The sequence below is a fragment of the Eumetopias jubatus genome, unplaced genomic scaffold, assembly GCF_037043125.1.
Source record: "Eumetopias jubatus isolate StellerSeaLion01/CBP00866 unplaced genomic scaffold, mEumJub1_p1.0 scaffold_16, whole genome shotgun sequence".
NCBI lineage: Eukaryota > Metazoa > Chordata > Mammalia > Carnivora > Otariidae > Eumetopias > Eumetopias jubatus.
Window position 1 is genome coordinate 57,139,005 of NW_028274822.1, and position 27,755 is coordinate 57,166,759.

Sequence of the window (27,755 nt, forward strand, 5' to 3'; positions counted from 1 at the left end):
CTGGGATTGAGCCCCGCATCGGGCTCCCCGCTCTGCGGGAAGCCTGCTTCTCCCTCTCCCACTCCCCCTGCTTGTGTTCCCTCTCTCGCTGTGTCTCACTGTCGGATAAATAAATTCTTTAAAAAAAAAAAAAAGAAATCCATACTATAGAACTTACATTTTTACTGAAGTGAAACAAAGCAGTCAAAAGGCTTGTTTGCTGACTATCATCTTTTAATCAGAATGTGAACAAAAAAGCGGAGGGGAATGTTTAGGAACAAAGCATGGATTCAGTCAGAGCCTCAACTCTGCCAAGGCCTGAGTGCGCAAGAGTGAACAAGGCAAGCTCCAGTGAACATTAACTGGCGAGGACAGTGAAAGAGAAGAAGAGGAGGAAGAAGAATACAGCTGGGGTCCCTGCTCTCAGGGAGTGTATTATCTAGAAATTAACGAGGAGCTGGATAATGGCTGGCTTGACAGGGAAACACACAGATTCTGACACGGGAAAAAGTCATCGGAATGTGTAGCCAAGCTCTAGATCTGAGTGTCGATAAGACCCAGGAAACAAGGGTGAAATGTGGGGGGAAAGGCGAGATAACTTTACAAGGGAGAGATTGACCACCAATACCTAACGGATTAGCCTCCTTACTAGTGGGACAACCAGCCTTGGGAGCAACAGAAGTAGCCAGGATTGCAGATCATGTGTTCTGGCCAAAATTATTTAACTGAAATTGAATGAAGTCTTTAGAGCTGCGTTTAGGTTATAGGAAACAGAGTAATAGCATGAAAGAACATGTTAACAAGACCACAGTGAAACAATCCAACAAATCTAGACCGTCAGATATTCTATTAGACAAGTGACCTAGTCTATTTAAAAAGTCAATGTTCTTTAAAAAAAGTAGAGAGCAATTCAAATTAGAAGAGATTTAAGAAGTCTAACGATCAGGTTTTTATGGATCCTGGTTTAAAAAAGAAAAAAAGCTACAGAAGACATTGGTGGATAAACTGGGAAAATTCGATACAGATGGTGAAATAGTTATTAGGAAATTGCTGTTAATTTTGTCAGGGCTGCTAATGGCATGGCACCTATTCAGGACAAATCTCTATTTTTTGAAGATTCAAAATATACTGTATTGGTACAATATCACAGTGACTGCCACTCACCAGGAAACTTTGGGAAGATGAAACATTGCAAAATGCTTAACAATCTCTGAATCTTGGGGGTGGGCATATGTATGCCCCCTGGAATTTGCTTTCTACATATTAAAAAATGTCCATAATAGAAAGGCTCAATAAATAAACAAATCTGAGAGATCTGCTCAGATATAAGCATAATGCACATTTTTTAAAAACTGAAAGCATGACAAATTTTACACCATATAAAAAGTAAAGACATTTCAGACTACAAATTAGTTTATGTAATCTTAATTTGGAAGCATATCTAAAAATGCTAGAGGTCTTTATGCATTACATGCCTACTTTTGAAATATGCCTTAAAGACCTAAAACTGACATGACCCTGGAACTCCTCAAGCTGGCTCAACTCAACCTAAAGCAAAAGAGTTCCTTCCCTTCAGAGTGAAGTCAAACGTGACACACTGCAAGATAAATGATAGCCTAACATGAATCTGAAATCTATATGGAAAATGTCCAGCTGGTAGTTTGGCTCTAAACTCATATAAAATCACATTCCTGATAGTGAAAATGGCTATATTTTTTTTCCCTTAAAAAAAGAAAATAAATAGAAAAAGTGATGGGAAAACCAAAATCTCCAGCAGACACATTCTCACCATTGAAATAAAAACAAAAGCCAGGCCAAAGGGGGAGATTTTTTCTCTTTTTCTTTAGGGAGGTTTAAAAATATGAAGATACGACCTATTACGTCAAGACATATGGCTGAAAACATTGAAAAGTGTTATTTTACTTAAATAAATACTATGAACCTAAACATGGGAAAAAATCTCCTGAGCTTTGCATTCTGCTACCTGGTTTACTGTTATTATTAGAGATCAGAAGTTCCTTTTATGTGAATATACACAGTATTGCTCTGTCTTCTACTTAAAATCCTTCACATTTTTAAAACTATTGCTTATTCAAAGAATTTTAATTATTTGCCATTAAGTTTCCACGATTCCTATTTCAATCCTACAGGGCATATTTCAACTATTTGTCTCTTTAAGCTTATATTTAGCATGATATTGATGAGTTCAAATGTAAGAGAAATTGAATGGAAATAAATAAGAAGGTCATGCAACAGCTTTTCTGGAGAACTCAAATGAGAAATGTTGACAATAGCTCCCAAATACCTGCCACCTCTCTTTTCATTCCATCCACTCAGATTTCTTTCCTTTTACTTCCCTTTCCCAAAAGTATTGGAACCACGGGGACCCAGATCATATTTTTCTCCATTCTCCTATGTGGTCTGGAAGCAAAGCAAGTGGATACTGGTATGGCTGGAGCCAATTATACCTTGCCTTTGCCAGCTGCTATTGAAGGCTTGCTCACAGAAGTACTGGAACATTCCAGCTTTATTCTCGGCCTCACAGACACCATGACAGGGCAGAAGCACGGCCAACAGGCTTGACGTTATCCCTTTATTTCCTAGCCTTATTACCTATATACAACCCTTCTGCAATAACTTTGTACAGTGATAACAGCAAGACAATAACCTCAAAAGGAATTTCGTGTGTGGTCCCCCACCCCCGGGGTGTCTGATGACATGTGACACACAGCCTGACAGAGAATCCTGAACCGCTGAGCATGCTCTGCTGACAGCTTCCCAGAACATCAAACCATATGCAAACAATGTCACTCATCTCCTCACAGATACCTGGGAATGATAAATGTGACAAGAACTGATAACATGGACTACTTCTGTGCATCACTTGAATTCACCTGGTGGAAAAACAGTCTGAACAGAATGGAAACATGTTTAGAAACAAGCCAGACTTTCCGAAGGTCATCAGAAGAGTATACAATTCAGCAACCCAGAGATATTCTTCAATGGTTCTGGCCTGACCTACCTGTCTTAGGTCCAGAGTGATTGTAACCCAGTGATATTCTCTACCGTTTTGAATACTGGGACTTTGCCACCAGTTATTGGTCCCGTCGATTGCATTTGATATTGGATGGCGTTCTGTGAAAAGAAAACATACATGGGTTTCTCTTAGCTCTTGGTTTCAAGTTTTTGACTTCCCAACTGCAAGGCTAGTGACAATGAAGAGCAGGGAAGGTGAACACAAACTTCACAACTCCTAAAAGAAATCTTTAGTCATCATTTCAAGAAGTATCAATTCCCAAGGGTCCTTTGGAATGGGAGGGACACTTGCCTTTGGGGTTGGCGCTGTTGGCATCACAGATCCGGCACTGGGCATTGCGCACGGGTCGACCAGGCACATGCTCCACAAGCTTGCAGGACATCTCAGGCCCTCGCTCCCCACAGGTCGCGTTGGTGCTGATGTGCGCGTTGCTGGCAATATTGAGGATGGCAGGAAACAGCCCTGAAAGTCAGGATTCACCAGATCAGCTCAGCCACTTGGAATCAAGAGAATCTCCCTTTGCAGGTGAATCAAAAAGATTTTTAAGTCTATGCGCCAAGTGAAGGGCGTCTTACACAGAAGAAACTCATAGAGTGGTTTCATGTCTATGAAACTCTAGGACAAGCAAAACCCATCTACCAGGAAATACTCAGAACAATGGCTTCAGGGGTGGGGATTGCCTGTGAGGGGACATGAGGGGACTTTTTGGGGTGATGTTACATTCTATGGCTCGATGAAGGTTTGGATTACACTGACGTGCTGTTATGAAAAATCATAGAAGGCACAAGTCTACAATTTGGGTAGATTTGAGTATTTCACCGTATGTGCATTTTACCTCGAAAACAAAAAAGAATTATAAATAAATACTCACATAAATGCTTAAAAGTTTAGAAGCAAAGCACACTGATGTCTAAACTCACTTTGAAATGCATCAAAAAATAACCAGGTTGATGGACAGCGATGGAACATGGATACATAGGCGGTAGAGGAAGAATAAAATGTTCATTGTAGGGTCGGGAAGAGAGATGTTCATTGTACAATTCTTCCCACTTTTCTGATTGAAAAATCTTCATAATAAAATGTTGGGGGTGGCGCCTAGGTGGCTCAGTTGGTTGAGGTCTGACTTTGGCTCAGTTCAAGATCTCAGGGTCCTGGGATCAAGCTCCGCATCAGGCTCCCTGCTCAGTGGGGAGCCTGTTTCTCCCTCTCCTTCTGCCCCTCACCCCACTCATGCTCTCTCTCTCTCTCAAATAAATAAACAAAAATCTTTAAAATAAAAAAATGTTGGTAACATAGGTTTTAAGACAAGTTTCAAATGATCCAATGCATGTATCTGCCAATGAAATTCAAACACCTTTCATTTAAAAGAAAGGCATCCATTCTCTGCTCGCTTTGTTCCAGTTGCTCCTGCTAGGACTCACAAGGTCTTTCTTATAATTATCTAGGATTTTTTTCCTCCCTCTCCTCTTTCTTTACTGCCTGTTTTTGTTGGTGAATAAAACTTTAGAACACAATAATCTAGGTTTCAAAATTCTCTTCAATTCAGTATTAATCTTTGCCTTTGTACATTCCTTTTTGTCTCGAGTGATTTTTATCTTTAAGCAACTGGTCCAAACTATTCAGAAAACAATTTTTGGATGACTGTGAGAAGCGTAACTCCTTTAGGTTCTTTAGAACTTGGCTTTATCTTGGTAAAAGAAGATAATAGCTGTGACGGTTCCATAAAATCTAGAAATGATGGTGTACATGACACTGGAGAAGGATTCTACCTAAATGGACATTGTGGACTGAGAGAGAGCAATGAAAGGGGGGGGTCTTAGCTAAGTGGGCTTTCAATAATTGACTCGAATTTGATCTTCTAAGATCACAGAAGATAATCTTTTCTTTATAAAGAACACAGAGTCGGGCGCCTGGGTGGCTCAGATGGTTAAGCGTCTGCCTTCGGCTCAGGTCATGATCCCAGGGTCCTGGAATCGAGTCCCACATCGGGCTCCCTGCTCCTTGGGAGCCTGCTTCTCCCTCTGCCTCTCTCTCTCTCTCTCTCTGTCTCTCATGAATAAATAAATAAAAAGTTTTAAAATAAAAAAAAGAACATAGAGTCAATAGTATCTCTGCAATATTTCTTTTCCAGTGAAATCTGAAAATGCACAATGTAATCTTAGTAATATAAAAGGAATTCATGTCAATTTTTATTTTTTAGGTACTGTTTAATGTTTTCAATGATCTTTTCTATTATAAATATTTTAATGATTGAAATTACAAAATAAAAATGATTATTTGTGTAATGTTATTTTACTGCATTTAAAAAAACTTCCTATGTATCTATTTAAAAAACAACATTTTAGGTAGTTTCCCAAACACTTGCCACATAAAACAGAACCACCTATTAGTAGTGTTCTATCCTAGGAGAATGACCCTTAGCCTCTCAATAGAAAATAGTTACTGAATATTTGTGTTCTAGAGCATTATTCCTAACTGGAAACACAGCACACTTAACATCATATACAATATTTAATGTATTATATATATTTTCACTTTGAACTTAAAGTTGATTATTTTTATCATATTCCTTTAAAGGAACTTCTTTTTTAATTAAAAAGGCTTCATGAAGAGAGAGATGAATCATTATGTGTAATTATGCATTTCCCTAAAGGATTATTTTTATCAATCAGTAGTTAGACACTTATATTTTCTATACCAATCTAGTTCCTAAAGTGACATGTAATTCTTGAAAGCGGTACTTAGATGACAGGAGGAGCTGATATTTATTCTGTTTGGTACTGAGGTGAATACTAATCTTCTCCATCTTTTGGGATCACACTATTCTAGTAACCTGGTTCAAATGTGTCTTATGAGCCAATCATTTAAAATACAGTATGGGTTTAAACTTTGGTGTTTTATCCCTATAGCTAAAATGATGTTTTTCTGGCTCTATAGCACATGTATGTATTTACATTTTAGTACAACCAACTCTATCCATTCCCTTTGCACAGATTAGTCAAACAAGAAAAAGAAACCAAGGTCACGGGAATTGATTTAGCAACACATTTCTCTTTCAACAAATACTTTACATGGTAACCTAACAAATGTTCCCACTTCTTCTTTACTCTCCCCCTCCAGGTGCTCCCCGTCAAGGCAACTCCCCACTTCCTGCCCAGGGGTCCTTCCCAGTCTGGAGAACCTCGGTGGCCTTGAGTTACTGGGGGCAACTGGGAGCGGTGAGGGCGCCTGCTCTCTGTGCTCAGAAGTCTCGACCCTGAGTCACTGAGAAAAAGCAGCTCAAAACTCAACATAAACCTAAAATAATTTGGTTGAATAATATCTCAATTATAGTAATCAGCATCAGGCAGATCTTTGTACTAGATAGGCTTTAAAGGACTTCTATATTTCCTTACCTTGCTGGTACCTTAAATATACTTTTAATAAAAAGAAAAATAAATTCCTTCATTAGCATGGCTGAGTAGGAAAACCTTTAAATAGCTAATGTCATAAAAATATCCTGGTTGTCTTTCACTAAAACTGAATCTTTCTTCTCAGATAAGCCAGTGTTTGAAAAAAACTATTCACTAAACATTCTTCCTTACATAATACATTTATCTCACTTCACGGTTATAGAATAATCACAATTCCCTGTTGCATATGGACCATATCTACTAGAAGATGAAAGAAAGGTAGAAAGGCACACCAGAAAAAAAGCATGTGTTAAAAATAATTTTTTTTAAAAAAGCCCCTCAGGTTGCTGAATCATTTCAAAGACCCCTGAAATATTTCAATAAAGGGAGCTCCAAGTTGGAGGAGGGCTAGGAAATCAAAGGGTAAGAAAGGATCGGGATCAAGAACCCAGCAAGAACAAACGTTTGATTTTATGCATAAAAATCAAAGGCAGAATGAGGGCTCCATCAGGATACATATGTGGCACAGTTTTCCCACTGCCTGGCCATGCGCTTAGTAAATCAGACTATACATTTTTGTTGAGAGGTATTATTTACTGAAGTTAGTGCCTACTATAATACTAATCTGTATTTTTCCCTCACTCAGGACCCACAATGGAATCATTTCTCTAGGCGCGTATTTAGCCAGTAGCTAAAGACTTCATGAGGCCAAACTCCATTGAGCATGAAATAAATTCCTTCTCATTCACCAGTAGTTTTTTTTAATCCCCTTTCTTCACAGCCTGAGTACATTTGGCCTTCTTAAATGCATTTCAGGACCATGTTAATCTACTAGAAATTCCCTTCTTAATATGAGATGAAAAACTGCCACAAAGCTAGCAGCCAACAATGCTACTACACATAATTCCCAAAGGTTTCATCTGAGAGACTTCCAGATTGTTCAAGAATTCATTTTTAGAGGGCTCTAGATTTTTTTTTTCTCAGCAGAAAATATTTTTGCTGTCTTAAAACTGAAGTATCTAAAATGTGGACTAAAGCCAATTGCAACAACTTTTTCATTAATATTTCTCAAATGATTCGGGGTCAATGGTCCAGCTCCATAATGCATTTGTGTGTAAGAGAAGCATGAGTTCTTCTAATGAAGTGTTTTGTTTTGTTTTGTTTCTGTTTTGAGGGAAAAGAAATTTTTGCTTTTTATAAAATGTTAGCATATAATGTTATACTAATCCATACTCAAAATCAATGTGATATTCTGAAAAGAAAATGATTTGCAATTCTTAGCTAAGGGATCTGTGGCAATATTTTCAGATCAATAATCATTTTATTCCCCCAAATAGAATTTAAAAAAATGATGACTACTCTGTAGGGTTGAATAATCAAAGTGGCTTCTGCTGTCAGGAGGTTTTATTTTGAAAAAGAATCAAAGTCACTTATTCAGTCATGGAGAAATTTGGAAAAAAAAATTTTTTTTCACAATCAGACCAAAACAAAATATACTTATTAGAAATATTACACAGTCATACATCATACCCTTCCAAGTCAATAGTTAAATAAATCCATGTTGGCATGTCAAGTCCTGACGATGCTGGGTGTGCTCTTTGTAGAAATGAGTCCACAGATCTATCAATTGCAACCAACTAATGTGGTTAAAATTAGGGAGCCACGGAGGATGTTCCAGACTTAGCCAAAGTCTAATCTGGGTCAAGAAAAGTGAAACACCCAGGGAGCTTGGGCAAAGGAGATATTAAAAATACTTTTTAAAAAGGTAGCTAGGCTCCATATCCCTTACTGCACATCCTTGGTGGCTCATCTCAAAATGGCATGCAAGCCTGGGAACGGGAAGAGCTCAGCTGGATTTGGCAAATGGGTGTGCAGAGAAGGGCCTGGATTTCCGAATTAAGAGATTTGTGATTTTTAAGAAACATTCAAATCTATTTTGTTCTCCACTTACCCACCTCTCACTTCTCTAACCTCACCCATTTACCCAACTAAACATCTATTAAGTTGATTAGAGAAGGCCAGTATTAGAAATAAACTACACTGTTTGCCAGCACTCTTTGAAGCACGGTGGTTCCCTGGGCGAACAATAAAAACAGCACCTCTAACAACTACAAATGGCGTTATTCAGAGAAAAACCCTGGAAGCATTTGACACTATTCCGGGATAGTAACATAAAATAACTTAAAATTCTAAGTTAATAGTATTAAAGTATTCTTAATGACTTGAATTTTAGGAAGATAACATGAATTCATGCTCAGTAATGTATCCACATGAGTCCGAAAAAGCAGATGAGAATGTCTAAGTTCAATAAACTTTCAGTGAGAATCTCTTCGGTGCAAAGCACTAGGCCAGGCACCTCCCTGAGACACCAGGATGCATGAGCTGGGCTGTTCCTAACCCTAGGGCTCTCACAGTCAGAAGGGAAAGAGAAGCATCTACTCACAGATTCTAGTAAGCATAATATTTAAAATGCAGCAGTATTTTAAGACATATTCGGGGAGACAGTCTGGAACAAGACATGCAGTTAGAGAGAACCCAGGCAGAGGGATGAGGGTGTGTACTCAGGCAAAGGCTGGTCTGAAATCCTTTCAGGGCTCCCCTGGTTGGTCTTCAAATCAATTTCAATTTCCTTCCCTTTGCACATTTCATGTAATCTATCATGCCCTACTCACCCTTCAAGTTAAGCCCTGATCTTTCCTGAATCCCAGGCTAAGATAAATGTTCTTTTTTTTGTCCTACCCTTAATCAGCATGCCCCATCTGCACTTTGCATTTATACCAGCTCCCCGCCCCCTCCCATTTTTCTCCCCTCAGTATCCTTCTCTGAAAAATAAAAACAACTCTGACCAGTCTGTGAATTACTTTGGGGCAGAACCAGATCCTACTTGCCCTAAGTTAGCATCTGGCTCATGTGAATGCCCAATAAAACCTGAATGGAAGAAAAGATAAATGAAAGAAGGAATGTTTTCTCACTCCTGGATTACTACGAAGTGCACAGAACCAGGATCCTAAATCTCAACTCTTCTCCTGGTTCCACCTCTAACTATATGTCTTCAAGCAAATCAACCTCTCAGAGCCTCTATTTCTTCAACTATTAAATGAGTATTTTTAAGAGCCCTTTTTTCTAAATTACTGTAATTCTGAAATTTTACCTTAATAGACTATCAGGTAAATTTGTCCACCATTCTCTCTCCCACTATTTGGAAAATGAAGTAAGAAAAACTCTTCTCCATGGAATGTACAGAAAGGCAAAGAGAAGTAATTTGGTAACTCTTTTATCTTTCTGGCTAAGAGAACCACATAGAAATATAAAGTAACTTCCTTCCTTCCTTCCCTCCCTCCCTCTTTCTTTCTCTTTCTTTTGTTTCTTTCCTCTTTTCTTCATTCTTTTGTTTCTTTGGGAGTCACTCCTCAGAGTTTCTGGCTCTTGAGAGGAGCAGAAGAGAAAAAAATGATGTTTCATACATTTATCAGAAGCCAGAGAACCCTCAGAGGTTGGCTTTGCTTCTGATCTATGCCAATGGCAACAGAACTTCCTTGATTGTTGCCTACTCCCCAGTGTATAAATCTACATCACTGGGATTCTTCCAAAACAATAAGTTCTATTTAATATGGCATATTTAATGGGGCAGTTAAGCATCTGACTCTTGATTTTGGCTCAGATCATGGTCTTGGAGTCATGGGATTGAGCCCCATTTCAGGCTCTGAGCTGAGTGTGGAGCCTGCTTAAGATTCTCTCTGCCCCTCCCCCTGCTCTCTTTCTAGAAATAAATAAAGAAATAAAGAAATAAAGAAGGATGGGACGCCTAGGTGGCTCAGTTGGTTAAGCCTCAACTCTTGATTTTAGCTCAGGTCATGATCTCAGTGTCCTGGGATCAAACCCCACGGGGGGCTCCACATTCAGCAGGGAATCTGTTTAAGGATTCTCTCCCTCTCCCTCTGCCCCTCCCCACCCACTGTGTGCTCTCTCCCCCTCTCTCTAAAAATAAATAAATAAATCTTTAAAAAAATGTATGGCATATTTAATGTCGAACCCATACAGTTCCAGGCTTAAGATGGAAATAAACGTTCTAATCAAGTGTTTTCTATGAATTCTATTAGAATGTCAAGTCTACTACAATCACCACTGCTTAAGAAAGGCAAGGTTGGGTGAGGAGTAAGAACATGAGTCATACAAGCTGTAGATGTGAATTACCAGTCTACCAGTTGCCAGCTGTGTGGCCATGGCTGAATGGCTTTACTTCTTAGTCTCCTTATTTACACCATGAGAACAGTGCCTAGGCACTTTTGTGAGCATTACATGAGATAATGCGTAAAAGGCTTAATATAATGTATTAAGAGCTCAGTAAACAGTTATTATTACCTTCGTATCATAAGTGGATACAACTAATATCAATTTCCTCAAATATAATTAGACTTAGATGGTTATATTTCATGTATTTGAGTCTCTGTCTCTCTGATTAAATTTTAGATGAAGTAGCACATTTGCATTTAAGGGACACTGAGTCTGGAAAGTATCTACCTTTCAACAGAAGAGACACCCTCCACCCAGAGTGATGTGCATCAGGAAAGAGGCATGGAGGAAACCCTCCAAGGCAGGGACTCAGTGAGCAGAAAGCTAAGCAGGACTGCTCACTTTATTCACACCTGACCCCCTTCCCTCCTGCCCTGCCTCCTCCCTCTCTTCTTCTCTGAGTGTTCTTTTTGATGTTGCCTTTGCAACACTGTGTGCTTATAAATCCCTGTAAGTTAGGTGCCCATTTGTAAATCACAATCTTCTCCCATCGTCCTATGAGGTGACAAGGGAAGACATCTCGGAGGAGGTGACATTTGAATAGTTACACAAAAAACGAAGAGTTAGCCATGCAGGGGCAGCTCTATATTTTAATATATTCGGTTTTCTTTGTAACATACTTTTTATGCACTTAAAAACATGCTAAGAATGGGTCTGTGAGCTTTGCCAAAGGGGCCCATTGGTACCAAAAGGTCAAGAACCCAGGAAGAGAAAGTGCTCCATCTAAAGTATTGTGAATTGGGAGCTGATGGCACAGGGGACTGTTGGTCTCCTTCCCCCCCACCTCCACTTCCAGGAATCTAGTTCATCCCTGGACAAAGAAAGCCAGGAGGGCCCTGACCTTCTGATCCAGGCGGGTCGTGAAGGTGAGTGAGAGGGGCGCCGGCCAAGCCAAGAGTTAATGTCCTGCTCAGGTGCAGTCTCAAGTGACCTGACTGGGGGGGGGGGGTGGGCATCGCTGCCTCCAGCTCAGGGGCCCCGAGTGAAAAGCCCTTAATGTCAGCCAGGTTGCCTGGGCCAGAAGATGAGATGCCCTGAGGAACCTAAGGCAAACTTCCATGACATCTTTATCTCCTCTCTCCAAGGGAAGAAAATCACCCTCATGGAGTTATCATGGGATTTCTTACATTTGGAGCTGCTTTTTGGAGCTCACATCAGGGCTGCTCTTCAGGAACACATTCATAAATGCGGAGGACTGTGGGCATAGGTGAAAGACAGGGGGAAAGACTAAGGTGAAAGTACTTACAGGGGCATATCCCCAATCCCTAAAATTTGTTCAGGAGGCTGCTTACAAGTTGTGGCAAAATGGATCTTACCTCAAATGTTGTTTGTTTTTTTTCTTCTAGAAAACAACACAAACATACCTGCATATTATGAATTAGGTGTACGTGAAAAATAAGCACAAAAGAAACCATTTTCCCACGTTTACTTCTGACTGACCAGCAATTGACAGAGGCTCCTTGCAACAACCTTCTTCTGTTCCTTTCTCGGGAGAAACCTGCAACCATGTTATCCTAACAGGAGCGCGCCATTTAAAGCAATCCTATTTCAAGTCATTTGTCATAACCTAAAAATCATTTTAATCACTAGCAAGTGAACTTGTTTTATATAGCAAATACCATCATTCTCAGAATGTTTAAATAATATACGATCAACGCGAATGTTGAAATATGCAAAAGGCTTGCTTGCTTAGTGTTAAAGAGGGCTTTTGTTTCCAGTGAGAACGAATCAAAAGTTACCAGTGAGTTATTTTTATTTCTCAAAAATCTAACACTTGGGAGCGTTTTTAAATTCAGACAACTTGGGGTCCTCTCTAGCTTGGAGCCCTTTTAGCTCAAGGCAGAAGCCCAGCACCAGGGAGAAGAAAGGCTCCCCGCCCACCACTCCTCCTCCCTCAAAAGCAAATACTTGATTTTTGGACTAAACCAATTTAATCATTGATGGCTGTTAGTAAAAGAAAAGCTTTAAGATATTCTAGAGATTCCAAGGCCCTTTCCAGCACAATGGGGGAAAAAGTGGGGGGGGCGAGGAGTGGGGAGAAGGAGAGAGAAAGAAAGATCCCACATAATCAGTGAAGGAAAAGTCAAATCCAAACTCCCAGGAGTTTGACATTTAACACAGTTGACTTTTTTTTTTTTTTTTGTCTCATGTGGGAAGATGAAGAGAAGTTCAATCTCAGAAAAACCAGAGGGGGTGGTGAGCAAAAGACCTTCACAGGGTTTTGCTGAGTTCCATTTGCATAGCAATGGACCCAAGGTGCCCTTGACAAAGACAGAGGTTTTCACTGTAAGATGAATAAGCAGAACGAACCAGCTAGCCACAAATATTGTCAGCAGAAAACAGCACCTCGTCGGGATCCACCTACTCCTCCCACAAAGGCTTGTTTAATGCTTATATTCCATGACATCCTGGGTTTCGATTCAGCATAAAAGTTTAGTTGCAGAGACAAAAACTGTAATTCATTCATCAGGAAGTATTTTTCTCTTTTGTTGCCAAGGGCAACAATTTAAATACCTATCGAAAACATTATTGCTCCTAGAAACATCGCCAAAGGCACGGGAAGCCAGGGCAAAAATGAACTATTGGGATTTCATCAAGATAAAAAGCTTTTGCACAGCAAAAGAAACAGTCCACAAAACCAAAGACAACCGACGGAATGGGAGAAAATATTTGCAAACGACATATCAGATAAAGGGCTAGTATCCAAAATCTATAAAGAACTTATCAAACTCAACACCCAAAGAACAAATAATCCAATCAAGAAATGGGCAGAAGACATGAACAGACATTTCTCCAAAGAAGACATCCAAATGGCCAACAGGCACATGAAAAAGTGCTCAACATCGCTCGGCATCAGGGAAATCCAAATCAAAACCTCAATGAGATACCACCTCACACCCGTCAGAATGGCTAAAATTAACAAGTCAGGGAACGACAGATGTTGGCGGGGATGTGGAGAAAGGGGAACCCTCCTACACTGTTGGTGGGAATGCAAGCTGGTGCAACCACTCTGGAAAACAGTATGGAGGTTCCTCAAACAGTTGAAATTAGAGCTACCGTTCGATCCAGCAATTGCACTACTGGGTATTTACCACAAAGATACAAATGTAGGGACCCGAAGGGGTACGTGTACCCCAATGTTTATAGCAGCAATGTCCACCATAGCCAAACTGTGGAAAGAGCCAAGATGCCCATCGACAGATGAATGGATAAAGAAGATGTGGTATATATACACAATGGAATATTATGCAGCCATCAAAAGGAATGAGATCTTGCCATTTGCAACGACGTGGATGGAACTGGAGGGTGTTATGCTGAGTGAAATAAGTCAATCAGAGAAAGACATGTATCACATGACCTCACTGATATGAGGAATTCTTAATCTCAGGAAACAAACTGAGTGTTACTGGAGTGGTTGGGGGTGGGAGGGATGGAGTGGCTGGGTGATAGACATTGGGGAGGGTATGTGCTACGGTGAGCGCTGTGAATTGTGCAAGACTGTTGAATCACAGATCTGTACTTCTGAAACAAATAATGCAACATATTTTAAGAAAAAAGAAAAAGAAGAAGATAACAGGAGAGGAAGAAAAGGGGAGTATGTCAGAGGGGGAGACGACCCATGAGAGATGATGGACTCTGAAAAACAAACTGAGGGTTCTAGAGGGGAGGGGGGTAGGGGGATGGGTTAGCCTGGTGATGGGTATTGAGGAGGGCACGTTCTGCATGGAGCACTGGGTGTTATGAACAAACAATGAATCATGGAACACTGCATCAAAAACTAATGATGTAATATATGGTGATTAACATAACAATAAAAAATTTAAAAAAAAAAGAAAACATTATTGCATTTAGGCAAACACAAAAGCTCCTCAACATAGGCACAAATTTTGAAAATTTTGTATCATTCCCACTGCCCTGGAAATGCACTACCCCTCCTCCCTCCTTCCACATCCTTACAGGAGTGAACTAACTTAAAGGAAAGTCAAAAAAGCAAGTACGGCCTTTAAGTTGAATATTGACAGCCTGTTGAATTAAAATGCAGTCATATTATATCTTGCTTATATCATGAATAATGCGTACAATGCTTATATCATTTGTTTAAATACCTAAAAATGTCAATTAATTCAACATTTCTCTAACTGGCCAAACACTTCCAAAAACCATCAACTTTTCTACAAGCCCTTCAAGATCTTAATTATTTCTTTCTCTTTCTTCTGCCTGTGCTCTATTATATAGATTTTACTTGCTTCTGCTTTAAAAGTTTGGCATCCCTGTTGAAGAATGTGCCCATGGTCACTTCAAGGGTGTCAGACCACTGGCCTCACCCTTGGTTTAATGCTCTGTTGAAACTGTCCTCAAAGTTTTCATAATTTGAACAGAGGGCTCCCTATTTTCATTTTGCATTAGTTCTTCATGCGCCTAGTAGTAGCTCCAATCGAGGACTGTCCTCCCAAGTGTCCACGTACCTCTGATCAAATTACTTGGCATTCAAGTTACCACCTGTAACTGAACACTAGTACGATCACTCCATAGTGGCTGGATCCACCAGATTACAGCTCCTTTTATTCCAATACATTCCTACATGAACATCTTACTAACAAAGAAATCATTTGAGATATCTCTCACCTTGGAGACCAACCGTAGACAAATACATTTAACAACTAGAGTAAACACTCCAATCAAGAGTACACAGACTTAAATTATCTTGGTAGCATTCTCACTGGGATTGATAATACCGTATTTTCTCGGTTTCAGTACCATTGTTTGCTTCTGAAATCAGGCTACCTCTTTCAATAGATATATACATTTAATGCAATCATTTCTCTATTTTTTTTCCCAAAAAGCTGTTACTACGTCAAGGATGTATATGAGAATTTCATTCATTGTCTTTCCAGTTCCTTGCCTTACATCTGCTCTTCACTCAACTTCAACCAGGATTCTGATCCTTTAAGTCACTAAAAATGCCCTTTTCAAGGGCATCAACTTCCATGTTGCCCAACCCAGCCCGCCTTCAGTTTACTTGACCTTGCAGGAGTTTTTATCAAAACTGACCTTTCTCGTTTCCTTAAATCCTACCTTCTTTTGGCCTCCATCCTCCTACAGACCCTCAGTGCTCCCTCTGTCACAGTAACTGGGTCCCTCTCTGCTGGTTATCCTAGATGTCCCCATAGGCACTGATTTCCTATGGAAAGCCCAAGATGGCCCCGGTGCATTCTGTTGGGGAAAAGGGGGAAGCAGTGTACTTTCCCAAAAAGTTATCTTGAAAAACAAGAGAAGCAACCTGAAGTATATTGAACTGAGGACAGGCACTTGGGTTTCCTACCTCGTGTGTTCAATGCTTCCTTGTTCAATATTATTAATCCTAACTTAGATATGATATAAAAAGGTATCACATGTATGGGGAATGAATACATGGGGTCATGGAATTAGTGGAATCCCAGCATGGCCAAAATGAAACCAGCAGAAGTTTAACAGGGATAGATGGGGGACCCTCCACTTGCCCCCCCAAATACATCGGCAAATTACAGCCTAATCTTGGTGAAGGTAGAAAAGATATTAAGGTCCCTTGTGATAGGTATACACAATATGAAAACAGTACTATGAAAAAAAGCTATCCTGATCTAAGGTTGAATTAATAATGCCATGTTATCCAAGAAAGAAGATGACATTTAGCAACCACAAATTTGATCATTATTATTGAGCTCTGCACAAGATATTCAAAAGTCATTCTGCACCCAACTGTTGAGAATCACAACAGTACTTCTCCAACTTTTCCATGCACAGATCACCTGGAGATCTTGTTAAAAATGCAGATTCTGACTGCAGGTCTGAGGTGGGGCTGGGATGCTTTGGCGGAGCATCTCCTAAGGGGCTGCCATTTTGGATTTGAAAGATTAAATGATCTCTTGAGTTGTTTCTAGCTCAAATACCCTGGAGTTGGCTAATTCAGCCAAGCCTTGGCACAAAGATCAGCAGGCTTATTAGTAAGATCACATCTCCCCCAGCACTTTTCTGTCACTATTTAACCAGAACTCCAGACTCCTCTCCTGCATTCAAGTCTTAGAGACACTGGGCAACTATTTCCAGAGGGAATGGGGTGCTTCAGTGAAACAGAGGCTTTGGGCTTACTGGAAAGTGGGGGAAAACCTTTAAGAGTTCCAAAATTAAAGACATACTAGAGGAACAAGGTTAATTGAGCCTCAACCAGGGAAATCTATTAAAGCAAACCAGTGGTTTGATTCCTTAGCCCTGTTATACCTGAATGATGCTGCCGTCGGCCTGGTTCACTCACGGTGAAAATGATGTTCTTGAAGACACGGTGAAATTCTTACAACATAATGTTAAAGTTTAAGAGAAGGATATTTACGTAGCACGGGCTAATTCTGACAGTCACCCTTTAAGCCTGAGTCCCGCAGGCGGCTGGCATTCTGACCAGGTGTCTTCACAGAGGCCCGGGGGACTTTGCTCAGAGTGGGGAGAGGTGGGTTGGAGAGCACAGTCTGACATCTCTTCCCTGGCTTCCTCAGAACCTTGCATTTGAACTTCCAGGAGAGGGTGTAGGTGATAGAAGGAGAAGAAAGAGTTTGCAGAGCGCCTCTAAAGGCAAAAGCAGGGCCGTTCACAGAAGGTGGGGCCAGCTCCCCAGCCTGGTGAAGAAAAGAGCTGGAGAGAGGTGGGGAAGGGCGAGGAGACACAGTTCATCACCACAGCAGTACCCCTGATGCTCTCTCTTTTTTGTCTTATTAAAATAAGATTTTTAATATTATTATCCTTTTACTTTTTTTAAGTTCTTCTCTATATTGTATTTTATTATGATAATCTAGGCAAGGGAAGTTTATTTGATTTCCACATGTTAGTAATGAAGAAATCAGAACCCAGACTGAACCACATTAACAGATTACTCTCCAATAAAGCACACTGACATAAATCTTCCATAGTACATTTTTGTTTAGAACAAACCAGTAAAAACCCGACGGCCCGTCTTTACTACATTCTCCACTAGAGTTTGCACACATTGCCCATTCTAAGATTTTTGGTTCGACTTCAGGTTGCAGGTTCCACTCAGATTATTTTCCCCTTCCTGAGCCCTCCCTCGCCTGCCCTTCCCTCCCCTTCCCGCACCTTAGCACAGACCTCCCTCTGTGTTTCCCCCACTCCTCTGGCTCTCGCCCTGAAGAAGTTGGCAAGTTTAGGGGCCTCATTTGTTTCCAGGAGAATGTCAGCCCTTCTTCCAACTTCTGGGACCACGCTCCCAGGCTGCCAACACAGTACTCCTTTAAATGTGTTCATTTCCTCACGGGGACTGCATTTCCCACAGAGTTCCCTTTCGCTTGCCTGTGCTGACAATCAGTCACACTGAGGATGTCCACTGAGGTTTGACTCACGATGAACATCTACTTAAGTATAAATGGTAACTAGTATAATATCTGAAATCTACTTTAAGATACTTGAGTATAAGGTATGATAGTTGTGTGTGTGTCTGTATCTTAGATTAAACTACCCAGATGCCACTAGGCTAGTGTTAAAACTGGTGAGGTACCTCCGAGGGGGAGTCAGCTGGTACTCCAGTCAGGAAGACTGCTCATATTCCAGACGTGCCCACCATGCTGTCTGTTACCTGTCTCCATCAACACTGGCATTTTGCTAATTAGCAGGGTGAGTATCAGAAATGGGTTATTAGGAAAATTAGTGGGCTGTTAATGGCATAATAGGTAATACAACTAGACCCTCACTAGAGAAATTCATGGTGGTCAAGGTACCCATATACGTTAAAATCTCTTAGAGAGACTTCTGGCCATAGCACAGAAAAGAGGTTGACAAATCCTCCCCTGAAAAAAAATTACATAATTGGACAAAATGCTTAAAAATAACCATTTCAGGACTCTGAAATCAACCAGAGACCAACAACAAATTGAGACGCTCTTCCTTAGGCAAAGCTACCAGGGTTTCACGTAAGACCAGTGGGTGAGATCCGCCTGCCGTCTGGGCTGCCCCACCCTCACCCAGCTCCTCGCCACCGCAGTGGATTACCAAGGCGGTGCAAGCATGGGCATCAGCAGCTTCAGCGCTGGGGCCTGACCACTGGCTCCATTTGGAGCAGAGAGCGGGAACACAATGATGTTGTTGTAAAAGTAGTAAATTCAGTAGAAAACGAATAAATGAATAAATGAATGGGGATCGCTTAAGGCTCTGCTGGCCTGAGGTTGCAGTCCCAGAGGGGCAAGCTACAGACAGCTGACCAGCCAAACACATAACAGCGATGTCCTGGAAACATGCATGCCAAAGAAGGGCTTGATCAGCTCTCCTAGGTCCCCGGTTTTTTTTATTGGAAAAGAAGAAAACATTTCAGAAAAGAATTTAGCAGAAGAATTAAGACCAACACACTGAAAACTACAAAACGCTTCTGAGAGAAAGAAGACCTACATGAATGAAGAGATGTATTTTTTCATGGGAAGGAAGACCCAGTACTAATAGACAGCAATTCTCCCTGCACTGTTTTAGGATTCAGTCTCTGTCCTATCAAAATCTCAGTTGGCATCTTTTGTAGAAATTGACAAGCTGATACTAATGGAAATGCAAAGGACTTGGAACTGTCAAACCAATTTAGAAAAAAGTAAACAAAATTGAATGTCTTAAACTACAGATTTTAAAACTTACTATAAAACCAAAGGATTCCAGACAGCATGGTGTTTGCATGAGAGAATACATATGAATCAATGGAACAAAATAGAATCCAGAAATATACACTTACATTTACGGCAAATTGATTTCTTGCAAAATGCCGAGGCAGTTTTGTCTTTCCAGCAAATGTTTGGGACCACTGTATACGCACACACAAAAAACAAACTAAGCCTGGCTGGCTTAGCTGGTACACCGTGTGACTCTTGATTTGGGGTTATAAGTTTGAGCCCCATATTGGGTGTAGAGATTACTTAAAAATAAAATCTTAAAAATAAAAAGAAAAGAAAATCTAAAGACAAGCCATTAAACTGAGAGAAAATACTTTCATATCATATTTCTGATAAAAGATTTATATCAAGAAAATATGAAGAACTCTTATAACCCAATACTCAAAAGACAGAAAACCCAATAAAAACCAGGCAAAATATTGGAATAGATTTTTTTTTAAAGATTTATTTACTGATTTCAGAGAGAGAGTGCACGAGTGGGGGGGGAGGGGTAGAGGGCGGGGCAGGGGAGAGGAAGAAGCAGGCTCCCCACTGAGCAGGGAACCTGACACCAGGCTCTATCCCAGGACACATGAGATCATGAGCTGAGCCGAAACCAAGAGTTGGACACTTAACTGACTGAACTACCCAGGTGCCCCTGGAATAGATATTTTCACCACAGAAGATATATGAATAGCTAGTAAGCACATGAAGTACGTTCAATAAATTATCAGGGAAATTCAAGTTAAAACACAAAACGCCACTTCACAGCCACTGTGACTACAATCAGAACGACAGTATATAGTGTTGGTAAAGATGTGGGGTGACTGGAATGGTCATAGGCTGCGGGTAGGAATGTAAAATTGTACAGCCACTTTGGAAAAGAATCTCAAAGTCTCTTTAAAAAAATTAACATAAGGGGTTCCTGGGTGGCTCAGTGGGTTACGCATCTCACTCTTGATTTCAGCTCAGGTCATGATCTCAGGGTCATGAGATTGAGCCACGTGTCGGGCTCTGTGCTCAGGGCAGAGTCTGCTTCAGATTCTATCCCTGTGCCTCTGTCCCTCCTCTCTCCCGGCTCTCTCCCTCTAGCTCTCTAAAATAAATAAATAAATAAATAAAATCTAAAAAAAAGAAAATTAATACAAATTTACTATATGCCCTCTATTCCAATCTTAGGAATTTCACTCAAGAGTAATGAAACAGGAAGACCTGAATGCAAGTGTTGATAGCATTATTCCTAATAGCCCCAGGATGGAAACAATCAAAATGTCCATCAACTGGTGACTGGCTAAAAAAAAAATGGCTATCTACACAATGGAATAATATTCAGCAATAAAGTATAACAAACTCCAGATACATGCCACGACCTAGATGCACCTAGAAAATATTATGTTAAGAGAAAAAAGATAGATGCAAAAGAATACATACTGCATGACTCCATGCCTATGAAATTTCCAGAAAGGGCAAATCTTAAAGTACAGAAAGCAGATGATTGGTTGGGGCTGAGGGGAGGGTGGAGGTGAGGCCTGGGCGCAAATGAGCATGAGGAAGCCTTTTGAGGTCTTGGAAATATTCCACACCAGACTGTGGGGACAACTGTACAACACTCTAAATTTATTAAAAACCATTGTGCAGTACACATCCAATTGGTAGGATTTTGTGGCATGTAAATTATACCCCGATAAAACTGTTAAAACATGTCAGAGTTTCTCCTCATCCTTGCAAAGTACAGGGTATAAAATCATGCAGTCTGTAGCCTTCATTCTGAAGGATGGGGATGCCACCCGAGGGTTGATCCCGCAGATGTCCTGGATCCAGACAGTGTTTAAGGAAGGGCGCATATTGCTTGACGCTGATTCAAGGGAGAAGTCTGCACACCTGAAAGGACAAAACTACAATTCTACCAAACTCATTGCATATGGCCTATGACCTTTTTTTGGACCTGATTGCTAATTAAGGTATGTTAATAATGTGTAATGTGTAAGCTATGCACTTGACATCATCTAGTGGGTTAGGTTGTAAGGGACCAGTGAATCCTCATGCACCTCAAACCTCTCAGTGGGTAGCATCATTCACCGAAAAAGAACCTAAGCATTTTGTATAACAAAATTGGCTTAGGTCAGTTGGTAACAGAAACCAAAGTGATGTTTATTTTCTTTACTAGCAGATTCCTTCAAATATCATTTTGGAAATATTTTCCTATTCAATCTGAAATTATTTCATTTACAGAGGACTGTCTTATGTGCAAATTTTCAGGGAAGTTTGAGCACCTAAATGAGGTGTATCTTAATTCAGTCAATTCTAAAAATGAAAAAAAACTAACAAAGTTGGAAACCACTAAAGACACGGGAGATGTTATGCTCATATTTCTAAGGAGAATAGGCCATTCTTTCATTCAGTAATAAGTGATTTTTACCAAACAAAAATCCGTCTGTGACATAAATTCTGTATGCCTTTGTTCTGTTCCTGAGAAGAGAAGGATGGCTTAGCTCAGAATGCCCGGAGGAGAACAGCTATTCTTCCACTTAAACAAAGTGCTCCAACGGCAGACAGGTAGAGTTCCTTTAAAAAACACCTCAACTATGAAAATATAACTACAAGAGCTAGTTAACAAATGCCAACAAGGGTAAAGTCATGCACCATCGAGTGTCCTGAAGTCACACACTTTATAAGGAAACCCTATTGCAGTAGAAATGTAGAGGTGAATCAGAGTTTTCCTTCTGTTTCCAGTGATATTATTCTAAAGCAGCAAGTGGACTTGTATTGGTGTTGAGGCCTTCAGAAGCAAAAATCTCTCCCAGATCGGAACTGTGAACACACTCAGTAGGATTCTTTGAGTATTTCTCAAGCTCATTTGACTACAAGCACTGGGGATGCAAAAACCACTGGTAACCAGTGTGTGGAACATTCTAGAAATGTAAGTACTTGTTGACTGGGTGCGTGAATACATTGCTGCCTTGAGATGCTTAGACGTTACTGGCTCCAAATCTAGAAATAAGATCATGTTAAATAAAATCAGGGTTTTAAATCTGTATTGAATATTCATCATCAGCCATTATTTTAATTACAAAAATGTAATCCATGTTTTCTTTGTGCTGAATTGTAGATGGGGAAAAAAAAAAAAACAGATCAACAATCCCCTCAAGTTATTCAGCCCCTCCTGATTACCAGACTCTGTGGCTCTTCTCTCTCCATATTTGGATGCTCTCTGTGAGCACGAAAGCATCTGGACTTCTCATTTCCGCCGCTAGGTGGTCCCTGATCACGTGTTCTGGTTCAGAAGGTGAGCTAAGGTTTTGGTCCCCAAAATGTTGGTCCACCCTCTACCCTTGTTTAATTACCTGAATTCTTACTCATTCCTGGTCCTGGAATCCTGTTGCCCAGCCTTCTTGAGCTGGCCCCTGTCCTTTCCCTGCCTCTGTTTCCCAGGAGATGATCACTCTGCTTCGTGACCTCCCTGATCCCAACTGCCCGACCGCCGGATCCCTAAACAATGCCCACTGGATTCCCTTCTGCTCCTGTTGCTTGTCTGCGCTGGGCCTTCCATTCACGGACCCAACTAGTATTCACAGAATTGACATGAAATGCCAGGCACTGTGCTGGCGAACAGAAATAAGAACAAAACTCTCTGCCCTCCAGGAGAGACAGGCAAGTTAACAGTTACAAAACACCATGCTGCAGGTGTAGAAACAAATTGCTATGGCAACAAGCAGGTGGAAAGCCTGAATGATGGGGTGGGGCAGAGCATGCCAGAGGGCCACAGGTGAAAGAAACGACTTTCCATGGACAGTGTGTTCAAGGTCACTGATGCGAGCCACCACGCACGTCACACTGTGGGAACCGGATATCTCAGAATGGCCACAATAGGGTTGGCAGTGGGAGAATAAGCCACTGAGGGGTCTGAGCACAGGGGGCCCTGGAAGTCCTCCTCACAGAGAGTGAGAAGACATTCAACAGGGGTGGGTGACACGGTCAACTTCATGGTCCCTAAATTCACCGGGACTCTGGATACCAACAGTTTCTGGGCTCTTATTGGCCTCGTGAGACTTCAACTCAGCACCTGCAGCTGGGCTGGTGCTTCCAGCAGAATTTGCCCTCCCCCCCACCCCCCCGGAGATGGGCCCAGGTGCAGACTCTGGTTCTGGCAGTCTGGGGTTAGTTAGTACAGTCCCTCTCCAGGTACCCTGAGCTGGGAGCTGGTATGCGAGGTCAGTACAGGGGTGTGGGTTTGCCATGCAGTATATGTGGGATACGTGTGGAGGGAGTGTGGTGTGTGGTGGGGGGGGGTGGGGATGTAGAAGGCAGAATGACTCTTATTTTGGGGGGTGGAGCTAGAAGGGAAATAATAAGCCAAACATTGCAGGGGGAACAACTTCTGAAGGAAGGCAGGAAAAGCAAGTGTAAAATGGATCCTCAAAGACAAGATTGGAGGATGACAGGAGAAGCCGGAGGATAAGGACAGCTAGACTTCATAGCCACCCAACAGGAGAAAGTGAAGATTGGATCCAGAGCGGAGGTGGCCCAGGTAAACCCAGAGAAAAAGGTACCTGTGGCTTGTCCATTTAATGGGGTTGGGAGGGAGGGATATGGCACCAGATAATGCCTATATATGGAATGGATTGACTAAATTTTGGATGAATTATTTTTTTAAGATTTTATTTATTTATTTGACAGAGAGAGAGAGAGCACAAGTAGGCAGAGCGGCAGGCAGAGGGAGTGGGAGAAGCAGGCTCTCCACTGAGCAGGGAGCTGGACGTGGGGCTCGATCCCAGGACCCCAGGATCATGACGTGAGCCGAAGGCAGCCGCTTAACTGACTGAGCCACCCAGGCACCCCTGGATGAATTATTTAAAGAATGAAAAAGTAATCCAGTCAATCCACTACCCAGCCCTACTAGGCCAGAACTTATCCCCAGATGGGAAGGACTCTAAATGTCATATTTCATTCATATTTCATATTTCAAATGTTAATGACACAGGCTGTGAGTACAGGGATCCCTCACAACTTTCAGGTGCTTAGTATCATCCCCGCTTCCCAGAGGAGTGGGAATCGCATGAAGCAGACATGAGGCAAGCAAGGAGGATGCTTGGGTCTGAGCACTTGGTATCTGCACAAGGCATTAGCCTCCAGGCGATGGCAGGCTCAGTGGGGTCAGTGCCCCTGATCTGCCCCCATGGATAAGGTAGGGGATACTACCAGGTACTGCATCCCTTTTCCAAGCCTGCATTGCTGTTTGATCGCATTCACTGGCACAGCAAAATTTACAAAGTTAATTTAATGGCTCTCAACCCTGGCTGCACAGCGGAATCACCTATGGAGCATTTTTATAAACTTTTTTTTTGAAGATTTATTTATTTTAGAGAGGGAGAGAGCGCATATAGGGGGTAAGGGCAGAGGGAGAAGGAGAGAGAAACCCAGGCAGATTCTGCACCAAGCCTGGAGTCCGACGAGGGGCTTGATCATAGGACCCTGAGATCATGACCTGAGCCAAAACCAAGAGTCAGACGCTCAGCCGACTGCGCCACCCAGGCGTCCTCCTGTGGAGCATTTTTAAAGTACAGATGACTGGGCACCACCACAGACCACATAAATTATACTCCTTCGGGGTGGGACCTGGGCATTGATGTTATTAAAATCTAAAGTGCAGCCTGGAGAGAAGAACTTCTGTACTACTTGTGCCTCTTCACCTGGAGCACGCTAGTCCAGCAGGTGAGATCCGAGTTTCCCAGAAACGAAAGGAAGCCCAGGGAAACAGACATCAGCTAACAGGGTGTTTGGTGTAGAAGCTGCTCCTGTCACTCCCGCTAATGCTAACCACCTCTTGGCCTCCCCATCTCCCGCCTTTCCCTGCCCCACGACTCGGCCTAGTCGGGTCAATGTGAACTTACATGACTCTAAGTAAACAAAATATAGATGGTAATATCCATGATTGAGACTTTGATCCTTCTATTTCTGCTCTGCCCATTATTTCTCATGGAGGACATTTTGGGTTTTGGGGGTTTTTGTTTTGTTTTGTTTTTATATGCACTTTTCAATTCTGTGGATTTCAAAAACAGGTCCACCAAGGATGTCAAGAAATGCCTGGAATCATAGCAAGGAATGCAGGTGAGAATGGGGTCCTCAAGATACTCTAGCCTTTGTACATCCCTGACTCAGGGTCCCAGGATTTGTTCCCTGCGTGAATGAATGAATGAATGAGCAAACACAGAACAAAAATTAGAAACATGAAATAGAAACAGTCTCACAAGAAAATATTATTCCCTACTCCAAGAAGGTATTAACTATTTAAAATGCCACCTGCCTTTAAGAAAAGCAATGGAAGCTTCCAAAGGCATTTCACATGTTAGTGCCTATCTCGAACTCTCTCTACCCCACACTTCCAGAACAAAAGAATGCCCATGAATCCTCAAGTGTGGTTGTAAAGAATTGGGAAAACTAGATGGTGCACAAAGACAAAGATAGTGTTTGGGTGAAGGAGGTCAGAAGGCACAAACTTCCAGCTCTATTTATATAAGTATCATATATTTAGTATTATAATTATATACACAAGTCCTGGGGAGGTAATGTGCAGCATGGTGACCACAGTTAATAATACCGTGTTGCATATTTGAAAGGTGCTTAAAGAGTAAATCTTAAAAGTTCTCATCACAAGAAAAAAATTTGTAACTATGTATGGGAATGGATGTTAACTACACTTATCATGGTGATCATTTTGCAATATATACAAATATCGAATCATTATGTTGTACACCAGAAACTAATATAATGTAATATGTCAGTTATACCTCAGTTGAAAAAAAATGCCAGAATTAAAGATTCAGAATAAAGGGGCTGGAAGGCTAGACAGGGGAATTTTGAGGGTAGGAAAAGAGTGCTAGCCCACCATAGGAGACAGTAATTGGGACAGAAGGAAAGCCAAGTGGCGGAGAGAGTTGTGGAAGTAACTATTTAAACTAGAAACCCAAAAGAGTCGGCTTGAAGACCAACTGGAAAGTGGACCTTTCAAGTCCTTGTGCCTTTGGATGCCAAAATGGGAATAAGGTTTTATTGAAACAGATTCCAGATGCCCTGCTGCCCTGCAAGTGCTAGTCCCCTCGGGTGAAATGAAATATAGGGGGCTAGGGGAACTCATGCCCAGAACAGGGCCAGGACTCAGGGCTGGGGTGGCAATCCAGGGGCTGGGTAAGGGTTTTATGGTTGTTAAGCTCTGGAGCATTTGTGGGCGGCGCCACCCTCCCACTGCCAATGGCTCAGGTCTGAGCACAAGAACCTTCTATCCTTAAGTTATCTGTATATTGAAAGAAATGCTGGTAGCTAAGGATTTGATCTTTGCAGGAAAAAAAACCCTTCTTTTGGACCTTGACTTACAGAACTCTAGACAAGCCATCCAAAACAGGACCAGACAGCATCTTTTTTATTGTTATAGAGAATTTTCCTGAGAATTTTTCTGGCTGGCAGTTAAGGAGCAATGGAACAAAATGCAGGAAATACTTCAGGGAATGGGGAACGAGGGCATTTTCTATACATGTTCATGGATCTAAATTTGACATTCTCAAATGTGCAGGAGGCTCTCGGGCACAAGAATTTGAGCCACTCTGCCTGCTAGGCTGACAGTTCAGACTTCAAAGATACTTCAGGAATGAAGAGATGCAAACGTCAATCCCCGACTTATCATAAAAAACAGTGCAAATACAGAAACAGGACAGTTGGTTGAGGCTATAATAACTAGGGCAGTACGCTCGCTGCAGGCCGTGCATGGGTGGTCAGGCTAGGTTTTAGGTAAGAAATGGGGGTGCAATCCAAATAAGGAGTAACAGGGACAAAACATGCAGCTGGAAGTCCATATACCACTTGCAGTCAGAGAGGAAGGAGGCGCTCCGGATGGAGAAAGGTGTGGCTAAGCCTCCGTAGTCCTGACTGACCGGAGGGATTGTGGAGGGCCACTGGGCTGGGGCAGGAGTGGAACTGGATGAAGCAGGCAGCACATGATGAAGGCAGGGCTCCAGCAGCATGAGCCTAACTGCAGTGTTAGACCAGATTAGGAGAAAGCGTGTGAGCATCAGACACTTATTACAAGTGGCCGGTTATATGGGCGCCTGGGTGGCTCAGTCGGTTAAGTGTCCGACTCTTGGTTTCAGCTCAGGTCATGATCTCGGGGTCCTGGGATCAAGCCCTGCAGAGGGCTCTGCGCTGGGCATGGAGCCTGCTTAAGTAAGATTCTCTCTCTCCCTCTCCTTCTGCTCCTCCCCCTTTCTCTCTCTAAAAACAAACAAAAAAGTGGCTGGTTATAGTCAATTCAGACAGCAGGTGACTATTTGCATGGTAATAGGGAGAAACAAAAATTTTTAAAAATCAGGGTATCTTTTTAAAGGAAGGAACAAA

General features: G+C 41.6%; 1 protein-coding gene across 1 annotated transcript in view; it reads right to left on the minus strand.

Annotated features, from left to right (window-relative positions):
- The window catches only part of LAMA1 (laminin subunit alpha 1), a 145,090-nt gene extending 121,735 nt beyond the window's left edge, over positions 1-23,355 (minus strand). Inside the window, exons 1-4 of the mRNA XM_088019397.1 lie at positions 23,206-23,355; positions 17,096-17,348; positions 3,308-3,478; positions 3,002-3,114 (exon numbers count right to left, since the gene is read on the minus strand). Coding sequence (XP_087875523.1) covers positions 3,002-3,114; positions 3,308-3,478; positions 17,096-17,348; positions 23,206-23,355 — 687 coding nt within the window. The remainder of the gene's footprint in view (positions 1-3,001; positions 3,115-3,307; positions 3,479-17,095; positions 17,349-23,205) is intronic.
- Positions 23,356-27,755: the final 4,400 nt, after the last annotated feature.